This window comes from Trematomus bernacchii, unplaced genomic scaffold (assembly GCF_902827165.1).
Source record: "Trematomus bernacchii unplaced genomic scaffold, fTreBer1.1, whole genome shotgun sequence".
In the NCBI taxonomy this organism is placed as follows: Eukaryota; Metazoa; Chordata; class Actinopteri; order Perciformes; family Nototheniidae; genus Trematomus; species Trematomus bernacchii.
The window spans coordinates 1186500-1203065 of record NW_022987584.1 but is presented as its reverse complement, the minus strand read 5'-3'; the positions used below and the strand labels follow the sequence as shown (position 1 = coordinate 1203065).

The 16566-nt window shown below is 40.3% G+C and overlaps 3 protein-coding genes across 3 annotated transcripts in view; 1 reads left to right on the top strand and 2 right to left on the bottom strand.

Annotated features, from left to right (window-relative positions):
- Positions 1 to 1748: 1748 nt before the first annotated feature.
- LOC117480783 (cytochrome b5 domain-containing protein 1) lies at positions 1749 to 12462 on the bottom strand. The gene is given in 5 exon segments (XM_034128241.1): positions 1749 to 2000; positions 2002 to 2088; positions 3021 to 3239; positions 6173 to 6249; positions 12263 to 12462. Coding segments are annotated over 5 exon segments (663 nt in total). The 5' UTR covers positions 12402 to 12462; the 3' UTR covers positions 1749 to 1859.
- On the bottom strand, positions 10234 to 11349 carry LOC117480782. Its single transcript, XM_034128240.1, has 2 exons — positions 10960 to 11349; positions 10234 to 10734 (listed from the first exon to the last, which is right to left on the bottom strand). The coding sequence occupies exons 1-2, from the start codon at positions 11341 to 11343 to the stop codon at positions 10444 to 10446; spliced, it is 675 nt and encodes a 224-aa protein (XP_033984131.1). The 5' UTR covers positions 11344 to 11349; the 3' UTR covers positions 10234 to 10443.
- Positions 12463 to 13012: 550 nt separating the features above from the next.
- The window catches only part of plod3 (procollagen-lysine, 2-oxoglutarate 5-dioxygenase 3), a 25206-nt gene continuing 21652 nt past the window's right edge, over positions 13013 to 16566 (top strand). Inside the window, 1 exon segment of the mRNA XM_034128327.1 lies at positions 13013 to 13200. Coding sequence (XP_033984218.1) covers positions 13122 to 13200 — 79 coding nt within the window. The 5' untranslated portion in view covers positions 13013 to 13121.

Sequence of the window (16566 nt, the reverse complement as noted above, 5' to 3'; positions counted from 1 at the left end):
GTTGGAGCGCTGTGATGTCACTATGTCCCGCCCCTCATCACGTGCAATGTGTTGGAGCGCTGTGATGTCACTATGTCCCGCCCCTCATCACGTGCAATGTGTTGGAGCGCAGTGGTGTCACTATGTCCCGCCCCTCATCACGTGCAATGTGTTGGAGCGCTGTGGTGTCACTATATCCCGCCCCTCATCACGTGCAATGTGTTGGAGCGCTGTGGTGTCACTATGTCCCGCCCCTCATCACGTGCAATGTGTTGGAGCGCTGTGATGTCACTATGTCCCGCCCCTCATCACGTGCAATGTGTTGGAGCGCTGTGATGTCACTATGTCCCGCCCCTCATCACGTGCAATGTGTTGGAGCGCTGTGATGTCACTATGTCCCGCCCCTCATCACGTACAATGTGTTGGAGCGCAGTGATGTCACTATGTCCCGCCCCTCATCACGTACAATGTGTTGGAGCGCTGTGATGTCACTATGTCCCGCCCCTCATCACGTGCAATGTGTTGGAGCGCTGTGATGTCACTATGTCCCGCCCCTCATCACGTGCAATGTGTTGGAGCGCTGTGATGTCACTATGTCCCGCCCCTCATCACGTGCAATGTGTTGGAGCGCTGTGATGTCACTATGTCCCGCCCCTCATCACGTGCAATGTGTTGGAGCGCTGTGATGTCACTATGTCCAGCCCCTCATCACGTGCAATGTGTTGGAGCGCTGTGATGTCACTATGTCCAGCCCCTCATCACGTGCAATGTGTTGGAGCGCTGTGATGTCACTATGTCCCGCCCCTCATCACGTGCAATGTGTTGGAGCGCTGTGATGTCACTATGTCCCGCCCCTCATCACGTGCAATGTGTTGGAGCGCTGTGATGTCACTATGTCCCGCCCCTCATCACGTGCAATGTGTTGGAGCGCTGTGATGTCACTATGTCCCGCCCCTCATCACGTGCAATGTGTTGGAGCGCTGTGATGTCACTATGTCCCGCCCCTCATCACGTGCAATGTGTTGGAGCGCTGTGATGTCACTATGTCCCGCCCCTCATCACGTGCAATGTGTTGGAGCGCTGTGATGTCACTATGTCCCGCCCCTCATCACGTGCAATGTGTTGGAGCGCAGTGATGTCACTATGTCCCGCCCCTCATCACGTGCAATGTGTTGGAGCGCTGTGGTGTCACTATGTCCCGCCCCTCATCACGTGCAATGTGTTGGAGCGCTGTGGTGTCACTATGTCCCGCCCCTCATCACGTGCAATGTGTTGGAGCGCTGTGATGTCACTATGTCCCGCCCCTCATCACGTGCAATGTGTTGGAGCGCTGTGATGTCACTATGTCCCGCCCCTCATCACGTGCAATGTGTTGGAGCGCTGTGATGTCACTATGTCCCGCCCCTCATCACGTGCAATGTGTTGGAGCGCTGTGATGTCACTATGTCCCGCCCCTCATCACGTGCAATGTGTTGGAGCGCTGTGATGTCACTATGTCCCGCCCCTCATCACGTGCAATGTGTTGGAGCGCTGTGATGTCACTATGTCCCGCCCCTCATCACGTGCAATGTGTTGGAGCGCTGTGATGTCATTATGTCCCGCCCCTCATCACGTGCAATGTGTTGGAGCGCTGTGATGTCACTATGTCCCGCCCCTCATCACGTGCAATGTGTTGGAGCGCTGTGATGTCACTATGTTCTGAAAGTAAACAAAGGAGTGTAATGGAGGCGTTTCAGACTGAATAACATCACTCAGATATATCTACTGAATATTTATTGAATCACTCTCTGTTATATATCCTCAGAGGTCACCAGAGGTCATCAGAGGGTCACCAGAGGTCATCAGAGGGTCACCAGAGGTCATCAGAGGGTCACCAGAGGTTACCCCTCGGTCAGGTCGTCGTTGTAGAGCAGCAGCACGGCGGGGGGGCAGAGGTCAGAGGTCATCCTCAGGTCCTCCTGGTCCTCGTCTCGGACCTGGTTCTCCTCCAGAGTCCGGCTCAGGTCCAGTACCGCCCCCCCCGCTGTGCGTCCAGGTGTAGCTCCCGGCGTGAGCGTTGACCTCCAGGTACCGGAGCTGCACCTCCTGCAGGGTCTCCTCACTGCACACCTGAGACACATCGTTATACTACACCTCCTGCAGGGTCTCCTCACACCTGAGACACATCGTTATACTACACCTCCTGCAGGGTCTCCTCACACCTGAGACACATCGTTATACTACACCTCCTGCAGGTTCTCCTCACACCTGAGACACATCTTTATACTACACCTCCTGCAGGGTCTCCTCACACCTGAGACACATCGTTATACTACACCTCCTGCAGGGTCTCCTCACACCTGAGACACATCGTTATACTACACCTCCTGCAGGGTCTCCTCACACCTGAGACACATCGTTATACTACACCTCCTGCAGGGTCTCCTCACTGCACACCTGAGACACATCGTTATACTACACCTCCTGCAGGGTCTCCTCACACCTGAGACACATCGTTATACTACACCTCCTGCAGGGTCTCCTCACACCTGAGACACATCGTTATACTACACCTCCTGCAGGGTCTCCTCACACCTGAGACACATCGTTATACTACACCTCCTGCAGGGTCTCCTCACACCTGAGACACATCGTTATACTACACCTCCTGCAGGGTCTCCTCACACCTGAGACACATCGTTATACTACACCACCTGCAGGGTCTCCTCACTGCACACCTGAGACACATCTTTATACTACACCTCCTGCAGGGTCTCCTCACTGCACACCTGAGACACATCGTTATACTACACCTCCTGCAGGGTCTCCTCACACCTGAGACACATCGTTATACTACACCTCCTGCAGGGTCTCCTCACACCTGAGACACATCGTTATACTACACCTCCTGCAGGGTCTCCTCACACCTGAGACACATTGTTATACTACACCTCCTGCAGGGTCTCCTCACACCTGAGACACATCGTTATACTACACCTCCTGCAGGGTCTCCTTACCTGACATTACCTCATTAATTCATCTCAGGTGATAAACCAGTGTACCTGCAGCCGCTGCTCCTGGGATGTCAACGTGTTGACGATCCGGATCCAGCGGGTTTTCCTCGACAGGTTTCCCACCACGTAACGCTCGTCCCTCCACCAGGGGGCGCCCCTGATCGAGGGCCAATCAGAGCGAGGCCCGGCAGGGGGGACGTGCAGGAAGCGGCCCCTCGGGGTGAAGAACCTCACGCAGTTAGTGAGGGGGTCCACGTACCTGAGCACCTGAGAACAGAGACACAGGTGTTTTATTGGTGTTTTAATGGTATTTTAATGATATTATAATTGTATTTAATGGTGTTTTAATGGTATTTTAATGATATTATAATTGTATTTAATGGTGTTTTAATGGTATTTTAATGGTAATTTATTGGTATTTTTATGATATTTTAATGGTATTTTAATAGTATTTTAATGGTATTTTAATGATATTTTAATGGTATTTTATTGGTTTTGTAATGGTATTTTAATGGTGTTTTAATGGTGTTTTAATGGTATTTTAATGGTATTTTAATAGTATTTTAATGGTATTTTAATGGTGTTTTAATGGTATTTTAATGGTATTTTATTGGTTTTGTAATGGTATTTTAATGGTGTTTTAATGGTATTTTAATGGTATTTTAATAGAATTTTAATGGTATTTTAATGATATTTTAATGGTATTTTATTGGTTTTGTAATGGTATTTTAATGGTGTTTTAATTGTGTTTTAATGGTGTTTTAATTGTGTTTTAATGGTGTTTTAATGGTGTTTTAATGTTTTTTATTGGTATTTTAATGATATTTTAATGGTGTTTTAATGGTATTTTATTGGTATTTTTATGATATTTTAATGGTATTTTAATGGTAATTTAATGGTATTTTATTGGTATTTTAATGGTATTTTATTGGTATTTTAATGGTATTTTAATGGTAATTATTGGTATTTTTATGATATTTTAATAGTATTTTAATGGTATTTTAATAGTATTTTAATGGTATTTTAATGGTATTTTAATGGTGTTTTAATGGTATTATAATGGTATTTTAATGGTGTTTTAATGGTGTTTTAATTGTGTTTTAATGGTATTTTAATGGTGTTTTAATGGTGTTTTAATGGTTTTTTAATGGTATTATAATGGTATTTTAATGGTATTTTAATGGTAATTTAATTGTATTTTAATGATATTTTAATGGTGTTTTAATTATATTTTAATGGTAATTTAATGGTATTTTATTGGTATTTTAATGGTATTTTATTGGTATTTTATTGGTATTTTATTGGTATTTTAATGGTGTGTTAATGGTAATTTAATGGTATTTTATTGGTATTTTTATGATATTTTAATGGTATTTTAATGGTAATTTAATGGTATTTTATTGGTATTTTAATGATATTTTAATGGTGTGTTAATGATATTTTAATGGTAATTTAATGGTATTTTATTGATATTTTAATAGTATTTTAATGGTGTTTTAATGGTATTTTAATGGTATTTTATTGGTAATTTAATGATATTTTATTGGTATTTTAATGGTGTTTTAATGATATTTTAATGGTAATTTAATGGTATTTTATTGGTATTTTATTGGTATTTTATTGGTATTTTAATGGTATTTTAATGGTATTTTAATGGTATTTTAATGGTGTTTTAATGGTATTTTAATGGTATTTTAATTTTAATGGTGTTTTAATGGTATTTTATTGGTTTTGTAATGGTATTTTAATGGTGTTTTAATGGTATTTTAATGGTATTTTAATAGAATTTTAATGGTATTTTAATGATATTTTAATGGTATTTTATTGGTTTTGTAATGGTATTTTAATGGTGTTTTAATGGTGTTTTAATGGTATTTTAATGGTATTTTAATAGAATTTTAATGGTATTTTAATGGTGTTTTAATTGTGTTTTAATGGTGTTTTAATTGTGTTTTAATGGTGTTTTAATGGTGTTTTAATGTTTTTTATTGGTATTTTAATGATATTTTAATGGTGTTTTAATGGTATTTTATTGGTATTTTTATGATATTTTAATGGTATTTTAATGGTAATTTAATGGTATTTTATTGGTATTTTAATGGTATTTTATTGGTATTTTAATGGTATTTTAATGGTAATTTATTGGTATTTTTATGATATTTTAATAGTATTTTAATGGTATTTTAATAGTATTTTAATGGTATTTTAATGGTATTTTAATGGTATTTTAATGGTGTTTTAATGGTATTATAATGGTATTTTAATGGTGTTTTAATGGTGTTTTAATTGTGTTTTAATGGTATTTTAATGGTGTTTTAATGGTGTTTTAATGGTTTTTTAATGGTATTATAATGGTATTTTAATGGTATTTTAATGGTAATTTAATTGTATTTTAATGATATTTTAATGGTGTTTTAATTATATTTTAATGGTATTTTATTGGTATTTTAATGGTATTTTATTGGTATTTTATTGGTATTTTATTGGTATTTTAATGGTGTGTTAATGGTAATTTAATGGTATTTTATTGGTATTTTTATGATATTTTAATGGTATTTTAATGGTAATTTAATGGTATTTTATTGGTATTTTAATGATATTTTAATGGTGTGTTAATGATATTTTAATGGTAATTTAATGGTATTTTATTGATATTTTAATAGTATTTTAATGGTGTTTTAATGGTATTTTAATGGTATTTTATTGGTAATTTAATGATATTTTATTGGTATTTTAATGGTGTTTTAATGATATTTTAATGGTAATTTAATGGTATTTTATTGGTATTTTATTGGTATTTTATTGGTATTTTAATGGTATTTTAATGGTATTTTAATGGTATTTTAATGGTGTTTTAATGGTATTTTAATGGTATTTTAATTTTAATGGTGTTTTCAGTGAGATTTCGGTAGAACCTCCCACAGCTAACTGTGGGAGGTTCTACCGAAATCTCACTGAAAGGGGGTCCACGTTCTGGAGCACCTGAGCACAGAGACACACAGGTGAGCAGGAAACAGAGCTGCTCTCTGATTGGTCGGTTTCAGATCAGAATCAGAATACCTTCATCAGCCCCACAGAGGGGAAATGTACATTGTTACAGCAGAAAAGAGCCAAAGACAGCTTAATGTTAATAACTAAGAAGTATGCATTAAAAAATTAAGAATGTACAAAATGCACATCGTTGTTTGAGTGTCGCTCACGTCGTTGGTGTCGGGATCGAACCAGCGGCTGATGTCCCGCCCAGCGAACTCCAGGATGGGCAGCAGCAAGACGTCTCCTTCATTTCAAAAGTATTACAAAAGTATTTAGAGGACATTAAACATCTACAGATGGAGCCTCTTATTTTGGACCCCAGCATACAGCTTCCTGCCGACTGCCAGCCAGTTGCCTGCCAAAGACCAGTATTCAGGAATGTTAGGCCCTCCCACTATTCTCCAATTTCAGGGTTTAACCAGGAGATGGCGCTATATATTAAATAACTAAGACTTAGTTTTTCACAATAGAAAATGCAGATATTATATAAAAAACTAAAGTTAAAATCTTGTTTTTAATGCCCCAAGAGCAATAACATCTTGTCACAAGCTTTTTGGAAGAAAAAGACTGACTCAAGAGACCTGTAGTTGACTAATTACAGGCCTCAATAAAGTTCTGCCATTGGTTGTGAAAAACAACGGTGGACATAGTGGAAAGTGAAATTGAGTGAGTGATATCTCTTTGTATCACTCCATAAATCAGAAAATACTGTCAACAGCCCTAAAATATCAATTTTCACCATGTTTTTAGGTATAAAATGTTATATAATTCAGGCTATGAATTATATATGACCAAACCCTTCTGTAAAAGCCTTCATAATATTGATAGGAATATAACTGGAAGGTTTGGTGTATGTAACTGCTGAGTGATTCTACAATTTAGGGTACATTCCATGTCCATTGATGTCCATTGATGATAATTATAATTATTCTAACTATTTTCTTCAAAAATATCATATTTTGCCTATTATTGGAAAGCATGTTATAATATCACACAAACATTATGTGCATCCTATGCTTTATTTAGCTTGAAATGTGTCATGATGTTCTTAAATTGTCAGTTTTTGCTATGTCCGTTTTTCAGTTGAGGGTGTCTTGGATTCAAAATAATGAATAAAAACCATTAAAGTAAATTTAAAAAATGATTCATTTATTTCAAAAGTCTAAATACTAAAGAATAATAACATATTTTTAATTGATTTCCCCCTTTAAATAATTTAAATATCTTAATATATGAATGTCCGCAAAAGTTCTGTCAACTATGTTACTAACAGAACTTCCCCCTTTAACTCACAAATTGTTTGTCCCAATACCATGTCACCAGCATCACATGATGCCATGTTCCTCTTTGGCAGACATTTTGAACACACTGTGGTGATTGACCTCTAATCTTTACAATATTTTATGTATAATAGCACATGGTCAATTAATATACTCATTGACAATCAACAATGTTACGTACATTGTTATGGTTTACAATTGTTTAATGATTTTAATTCAATTATATGTTCAAATATGTTATATGTTCAAATGTGACGCTACTCTCTGCAGGTCCGCTCCATTTCCTACTGCAGATAAAAAAAAGCTAAAAATATGTATTTCTTAATAAACTAAATAGGCCACCATTGGTAGCAGTTCTCATTATATACTTCTCAGTAACTGCTCCCCTTAAATTAAATGTATTCTGTAGATAAATGTAAACGTTCACCATCCCCCACCCGCCTACTGTATGTTGCTTTTTGACATGTAAATGGGTAACTACCCCCCTCTGAGTGAATACCTGTTGTACCTGTCTGGGGCTAAGCCCATAGGACGATGCTCTGATGTCATCACCCTCGCACATTTGTCATATTTTTACAAAAAACGATGTTAACACTTTCTCGTTCTTAATATATGCTATATTTAGGGTCGATATGTGTTGAATTTACTTTAAAATAGCAGATCACTGTGATTCGGCGCCGTTTAGACGAGGATAAAACGGCTTGTATCTGCATAGTTTCGCGTGCGTATAGCCCTATTATTTAGACGAGGCCGATAGAAACTGACCACACAAACGATAACGGGTCCCAAGGTGGATAGATTTGCAAACGAAACGCTCTGGGGGGTCAACCGAGTCAGTTTAATCGCCTCTATACGAATATTGCCTGAAAAAATAACGACAGCCCCGCCTCTTCGCACCTCTTCCCACCTCTCCCCCGCCTCATTGCTGATTTGTTTCTACAACAACAACAACAAGAATGGCGGATCACAGGGTTGCTGTTGTGCTCCAGACGCTACTGACCATGATTAATATGTTAGTGCTACAACTACGGTGCTTCTACGACAACCACAAGCAACTAGTGGACATGAAGAACCACATACACGACATGTGGCTAAATCCACCGCGGAGAACAACCAGAAGGGCGACCAGGAGAAAGTTTTGGGTAAGACCGGGCAGAACTAGCAGTTGGTGGGACAATTTTGTCAATGGCGTTGTCGTGGACGATGAATGGAGGGAGAACTTCCGCATGTCCAAAGCCTCTGTCGTTGCCCTGACTGAAGAACTGCGCCCATATATCGAAAAGAAAACTACAAACATGAGGGCGCCAATTGATCCACTGAAAAGGGTTGCTGCGGTTCTTTATTACCTGAGCGACGAGGGAAGGCTACGGAAGACTGCTAACGCCTTCGGAGTTTCCCGCCCGTCTTTGTCCCTCATTATTAGGGAGACATGCAGAGCGATCACCATCCACCTGGGTCCAAAATACATCAAGCTGCCTTTTACTGAGCTCGAGACCGCGGATCTGGTTGAGGGGTTCCATTGTACACATGGCATGCCACAATGTTTAGGAGCAGTGGACGGAACCCACATCGAAATCAAGCAGCCATCTAACGACTCCACTAGTTACATCAACAGGAAAGGAAAATATTCCTTTAATGTACAGGCTGTCTGTGATTACAGGTACCGATTCATGGATGTCGTGGTAAAGTGGCCTGGGAGTGTGCATGATGCACGGGTCTTTGCTAATTCCAAGCTAAACATGTACTTAAAAACTGGAAAGATCCCTGCTCTGAAAAAACAGATTGTGGATGAAGAGGAGGCCATACCATGTATGTACATAGACTGTAAAAATTTTTTAAAGGTGTTTATTAAGATGTGATAAACATTCTTTGTTACATTCCCTGTCCTCACTGTGCAGCTCCTTCAGCGACAGGCTGCTGTACAATATTCATATACCTGGCTAGGTATATGTACCTGGCTGCTAAATCTGAGGACTGTTACAGGATTTTTTGTATTATATCCTAACTGTTTTTAGTACTTTTTAATGCATGTCACATGTGTGAAACTAAGCAAATAACTATGTGATTCTCCAATGTCAAAAGTGTGAAACTAAAAATAAAATTGGCTGCAACCACTTCCAGACTTTCTTTGAACTTAATGTGCAACAAATGTCATCATCCTCATGAATGAAGTTATATGGCCCATTCTACCGAGTCAGGTTGTCCATATATATTTTGTACTGTATTTATTTACACATATAGTAAAAGAACCGTACATTTTGATATGGTATTTTCAGACTGTATTGGCCACTAGCGAAACATAGTACATACACTGTAGTAAAAAACTATTATATTAACCTGTTAAGATTGTGTTACCTTCCCTTCTCTAAATAGTATTTTAACCAATATTTGAGGATTTTCAGTAAAAGTAATATAAGCAAATGTTGAATCAAAGTTGAATTTATACAATTCATAAAAATCATAATGCAAACTTTCTTTGTGAAATGCATAATACTGATCATATTGATTCCAGAGATGAAATAGAAGGGAATGAGGCTATAATGGGTAATTTTTTTGGTATTTTGAGCAAAACACTTCATAGACATGTTTTTTATATATCTGAGACTATAATATATGCCTAACAATAGTTTGGGCTTTACCATTAAGGCCCAATGTGACATATCACAGTTCAGATATTTGACACTAGGGGGGGGTTACTTTTCATAAATGTGGTGTATTTAGTCAAAATTAGGTTTACAAGGTGAAAAGGACTTACAGCCTCCCACACACTGATATAGATATCTCACTGACTGTAATGAGGGAGAAGGAAAGAGAGTGAGGAGAGTGCTTGCGGAGTACATTGACCCTTACATGAAAGACAAGACTGTTCTTTTATTTTAATAAGGTTTTTTATTAATAACATTATTTATAAATGTGTACACAGTAAAAGGGAAAAAAATACTTTTGCTAGCTAAAAAAAAAAGGCTTAAAAAAAAAGTGATTCTCCATTTGTACAAAGTCTGGTGGAGTTAAAAATAAAAATGTTTACAGACTTCCTTTGACCAAAAAGTGCTGTGAAAAAAAAAGAAGCTCACTGCTTTACTGCTCCTCCTCATCCAGTGACCGCCTGAATGAATATGGAGGAGATTGTTGCTGTGGGGTGTGTGGTACAGAGGGGTTTAATCTTGGTGTGGCCTTCGGGGTGGGTATGAGGGCACCTGGAAGTGTCCATATCCACTGTTGTTAGTATGAACTTGCATGAACTGGCTCATCAGGGAAAGGCCATTCTGTACAGTCACATTAATGTTGTCCATGGTGTTGTTCATACGATCCATGCTGGCTGCGCTGCGGCTGGTTGCTTCCTCCATTAAGTCCAACATCCGGCTTTTTAATCGCAGCTCTTCCTGCACCGCATGTTCAGCTGGAAGCTTCCTCTTCATGCGGTCACTCCTGTGGCCGTCCAGCCGTGCCTATAATAAACCAGAGAAAGTTTGAATTAATACACAATAGGACCATAGCCACCAGATAACAGAACACAAAAGGCATGTTGTGAAATAGCTCTCAATACATTTTACAAATAAAACAGCTCTAAATACTTTCTAATTTTACCAAGCTTAAACCGGTTCAGTTTTTCAGTGGAAGGTACTGCATCATAGTATATAGCAAGCCCTTTAAGATTGAAATCATGAACATACCTGGAGCAGATCCCTGCGATGACTCACAACCGCAGCAGTTGGCAGAGTTCCGTTGGATCTACTCGACTCTGGCAAATCCGTGGAATGCTCCAAACTCGGGGATGAACTTGGTCCGGGCGACGACTCTTCCATGTCGAACAAGTCCCCTTGTACCTGTTTTAGTTTCGCTGTAAGCTGGCCCTGTGAAATTGTGTTCTTCTCGTGAGGGAAATCTTTTTCAGTCGGGGTCCTCGGATATTGCGCCTGAAATAAGTCGGCTATCTCCGTATATTTAGGCTTGCAGGACTCCCAGTCTACATTATCCTGTATTTTTGTCGTCTTATACTCAAGTGTTACACTTAAAAGAAGTTCCACCTCGTCGTCGGACCACGAAAATAGCTCCATCTTCGTTTGTTTGTTTTGTTTGTGCCTCACACACATCGGGGGGGGGATCTTACTCGCTGCTTTTGGTGTATTTTGTGGCGGAAGTTACAGCGCCACTTACAGTCCCGCCATATGTACTACAGCTTTCGAGCGGTCTCGTGTGGAAGTACAGCGCCACTTACAGTCCCAGCATATGTACTACAGAGTTTCCAGCGGCCTCGTTTGAACAGACACGTTAAATGAAACAAATGCATGTGAACGGAAGACTTTTTTGAATACGAATACTGTGCATAAAACGCAAACGGCCTCGTGTGAGTGAACGTGTGTCTCTTCTCCGCGGCTCCTCCGTGCAGAGAGGCCCCCCCCCCCCCGTTTAAAGGGAACAATAGCTGTAAATCGATGCTCTTAGCTGAAGCTGTTAACAACAATCAGTGACAGTCTAGCTTTATTAAAATATACTGTAGGCATGTTTGTTTGCGTGCCATCTGTGCAGCAAAGGCAACAAGTGGTAAATACAGCATATGTCATTTTAACCCATCACAACCCCCTGCTTCCACTCCCACTGCTATTGAGTTTGACTTCATTATTTGCCCTACTTTTAAGTTTCTTTGATTTTTAATAAATAAATACAGAGACATTTTTTATATTTTTCAGACCAAAGAAACATAAAAAACTCTAACACATTTTATTTTATTTGTAAATGTTAAATCTGCTGAGAAATAAATACAGATGTTTTTTTCTTACCGCTTTTTTGAAAAAATATATAAAAATAAATACAGATTTAGAGATTTATTTTCGATTTTAAATATAAATAAAAAAGCTAAAAACAGGGAAAGGTTGTTATTTATTCCCCATGGAGGAAACGAGGTGTATCAAACGCTAAAATATGAATATATGAGCATTTACAGATCAATGATGAATATGTCTGTTATTACTCCACCTTTGTGCTCCTCCATCAGCGGGGTGAGGTCGCACACTTTGCCCAGGAAAGAGACCCACAGGTCGGCCTCCGTGTTGTGAGAGGACACCTCCAGCGGGGTGAAGAACCTCTTCCTCTTCATCACTTTATTATATCTCATGTATTTAATAAAAACTCAGGTTTAAAGCGACACATATAAATACCTCTGTTTACTCCGGAGAGTGTTGTCATGCTGTTACCACGGCAACACGTCACAAGGGGCGTGGCGACGTGGTGACGTGATGAAGTTGACGTGATGAAGAAAGTAGATTCAGATTTGTATGTAAATGTCTTTTTATTTGTTTTAAAACTAATGGTTTCACAGCAAAGGGTACTTTGAGTCAGGGAATTATTTAAAATAATATCATTTCTGATCAAATATATAAATCCTTATAAATGTTATATTTCTCTCTCTCTCTCTCTCTCCCCCTCTCTCTCCCCCTCTCTCTCCCCCTCTCTCTCTTTATGTCTCTCTCCCCTCAGGAATGCATCAGACGTGGCAAAGCTTCACTTTCTCCAACTTTCTGGAATAAGACAGAAATCTCACACCCCTCCTTTCCATTTGTCCTCCTCTGATTGGCTCACACGGAGCCCCTCTGCAATCGATTGGCTCTGTCAGAACGTCAATCGAACCTTCCTGCCCTCTCATTGGCTGACACTGAAAAGAGGGCGGGTTATGAATTTTTACTCTGTTGACATTGTCCTACCCCTCGCGATATCTTGACGCGAGATCTGAAAGCGGCTCGGGATTCAGAGGGGAGTGAAGACGGGAGAGATAACGGAGCAAAGCGACGGTTTTACGGTGTAAACGGCGCGGTTGACGGGGATAGAAACAGAAAACATGTCCGCCTGTCGTCTCCTCTGCCTGCTGGCTCTCTCTTTCCTCCAGAGCTCCGTGTGGGCCGGCCCTCTCTCTCCAGGTAAGGCCGCTCCAGAGGCTCTCTTCCCGGCCAGGCGCCGCAGAGAGACCCGCTGTAGCCCCGGTTCTCTTTAGCTTACTGCTAACCACATCTACTGTTAACCGATTAAACAGTAATATAAGTTTATTGATAAGCAGTTTCTAACCCTTTATAAGGTTTTATTTTTGTTTGAAACCTCTCCTAACTTCCTTATAACTTTGTTATAACTTTACCCTGTTGGCTTTTTAGAATAATAATGATTAATATACATGTGTAAGTCATAAGTCCCCTTTAAAGATATTAAAACATGATTAATAAAGCTATTTATTTAAACTGCTGGAGATATTTGTCACTGAAGAAACTCTAAAAATTGAGTTGTGTTCCTTAAATACTGTGATTTAATGCACCTTTATACTCATAATCCACTATATTTAGAATATAATGTGATAATATAATATATAGTATTGTCCCTCAGGGGAAATGTGTGCTGCTCATAAGATGTTACTACATATTAATACACAATTACAATTACAAAAACAAAACAGCTGAGCTAATCAAAACTATACTGATAGGGACAAAATGAATACTAGGATTTGATATATCTGCAATTAAAGTGTCCCTGTGATGCAGATATCACCTGGTTATTACTGAGATGTAACGAGGAGGAAGTGTGTGTGTGTGTGTGTGTGTGTGTGTGTGTCCGTGTGTGTGTGTCTGTGTGTGTGTGTGTGTGTGCGTGTGTGTGTGCGTGTGCGTGTGTTAAATGATAAGCCGGGGTCTCTGTGGTGAAGTTAATGAACTTTCCAGATGTTTCTCCAGCTGCTACACACACACACACAGTCATTATGATCCAGGGTTCATTCATGAAATATATAGGGTGTGTGTGTGTGTGTGTGTGTGTGTGTGTGTGTGTGTGTGTGTGTGTGTGTGTGTGTGTGTGTGTGTGTGTGTGTGTGTGTGTGTGTGTGTGTGTGTGTGTGTGTGTGTGTGTGTGTGTGTGTGTGTGTGTGTGTGTGTGTGTGTGTGTGTGTGTGTGTGTGTGTGTGTGTGTGGACAGCTGTGTGTGTGTAGTGTGGGGTTTGTTGGTTAACACTTGAGCAGCACTTCAGAGAGCAGAGGCTCAAAGAGTTTTAGTACCTCTCTGAACGTAAACCAGTCTCAGAATATGTGATAAATATTCAAAAAGTATTTTTAAAAAGATCAGAAAGTCTAAAAGATTGTTCTAACTGTATAAAACATGTTTGCTAATGATCCAGCTGCTCTGTGGAAACTGAACTCAAATATAAAAAACAACTGAAGAAATGTGTGAAAGATATCACAAAATGTCTGAGATGATATAAAAGGCAAAAGAAGTAATTAAATAAAGTCAGAGGAGATCCAGGTCAGAGCTGCGTGATGTCAGACACGTGTACTCTCTCTCTGCAGGACACACAGGCTTCTGTCTGCTCCAACACCTCACCTCCTTTCCTCCTCACCTCCTTACCTCCTTACCCCCTCACCTCCTTACCTTACCTCCTTACCCCCTCACCTCCTTACCTCCTCTCCTCCTCACTTCCTTACCTCCGCACCTCCTCACCCCCTCACCTCCTCACCTCTCCAGGAATGTATGAGGAATTTCCTTGAAGGCTGCGGGGCGGAGGAGAATTCAGCTTCTGTTCAAATACACCCAACAGCGTTTAGATGTAGTATAAATACACTGAGTATTAAAGTAGAATTAGAAGTAGAATATTTGAGGGAAAATGTCAAAATGCTTTCGGGGAAAACAGTCCGGGAAAAAAACTGGAATAAAATGTGGGTGAAATGTAAAACTTTGATAAAAAGTTTGAACATTTTAATATTTTAGGAACTAAAATCAGAGCTGATTATTAAACACTGTTGTGTTCTGAGTAGAGAGGCTGCTGCTGCTCAGTATGAATACACACTGTATGAAGTGAAGGGACATCAGAGCTAGTAGAGAGGCTGCTGCTGCTCAGTATGAATACACACTGTATGAAGTGAAGGGACATCAGAGCTAGGAGAGAGGCTGCTGCTGCTCAGTATGAATACACACTGTATGAAGTGAAGGGACATCAGAGCTAGGAGAGAAGCTGCTGCTCAGTATGAATACACACTGTATGAAGTGAAGGGACATCAGAGCTAGGAGAGAGGCTGCTGCTCAGTATGAATACACACTGTATGAAGTGAAGGGACATCAGAGCTAGGAGAGAGGCTGCTGCTCAGTATGAATACACACTGTATGAAGTGAAGGGACATCAGAGCTAGGAGAGAAGCTGCTGCTCAGTATGAATACACACTGTATGAAGTGAAGGGTCATCAGAGCTAGTAGAGAGGCTGCTGCTCAGTATGAATACACACTGTATGAAGTGAAGGGACATCAGAGCTAGTAGAGAGGCTGCTGCTCAGTATGAATACACACTGTATGAAGTGAAGGGACATCAGAGCTAGGAGAGAGGCTGCTGCTCAGTATGAATACACACTGTATGAAGTGAAGGGACATCAGAGCTAGGAGAGAGGCTGCTGCTCAGTATAAATACACACTGTATGAAGTGAAGGGTCATCAGAGCTAGTAGAGAGGCTGCTGCTCAGTATGAATACACACTGTATGAAGTGAAGGGACATCAGAGCTAGGAGAGAGGCTGCTGCTCAGTATGAATACACACTGTATGAAGTGAAGGGACATCAGAGCTAGTAGAGAGGCTGCTGCTCAGTATGAATACACACTGTATGAAGTGAAGGGACATCAGAGCTAGGAGAGAGGCTGCTGCTCAGTATGAATACACACTGTATGAAGTGAAGGGTCATCAGAGCTAGTAGAGAAGCTGCTGCTCAGTATGAATACACACTGTATGAAGTGAAGGGACATCAGAGCTAGTAGAGAGGCTGCTGCTCAGTATGAATACACACTGTATGAAGTGAAGGGTCATCAGAGCTAGTAGAGAGGCTGCTGCTGCTCAGTATGAATACACACTGTATGAAGTGAAGGGACATCAGAGCTAGTAGAGAGGCTGCTGCTCAGTATGAATACACACTGTATGAAGTGAAGGGACATCAGAGCTAGGAGAGAGGCTGCTGCTCAGTATGAATACACACTGTATGAAGTGAAGGGACATCAGAGCTAGGAGAGAAGCTGCTGCTCAGTATGAATACACACTGTATGAAGTGAAGGGACATCAGAGCTAGTAGAGAGGCTGCTGCTCAGTATGAATACACACTGTATGAAGTGAAGGGACATCAGAGCTAGTAGAGAGGCTGCTGCTCAGTATGAATACACACTGTATGAAGTGAAGGGACATCAGAGCTAGGAGAGAGGCTGCTGCTCAGTATGAATACACACTGTATGAAGTGAAGGGACATCAGAGCTAGGAGAGAAGCTGCTGCTGCTCAGTA

Bases quoted from the DNA above. Each gene is read 5' to 3' on its own strand.
- LOC117480782 (XM_034128240.1), bottom strand. From the start codon at position 11,343: ATGGAGCTATTTTCGTGGTCCGACGACGAGGTGGAACTTCTTTTAAGT. The intron at 10,735-10,959 runs GTATGTTCATGA...GGTTTATTATAG, and splicing joins ATCGCAGGGATCTGCTCCAG to GCACGGCTGGACGGCCACAG.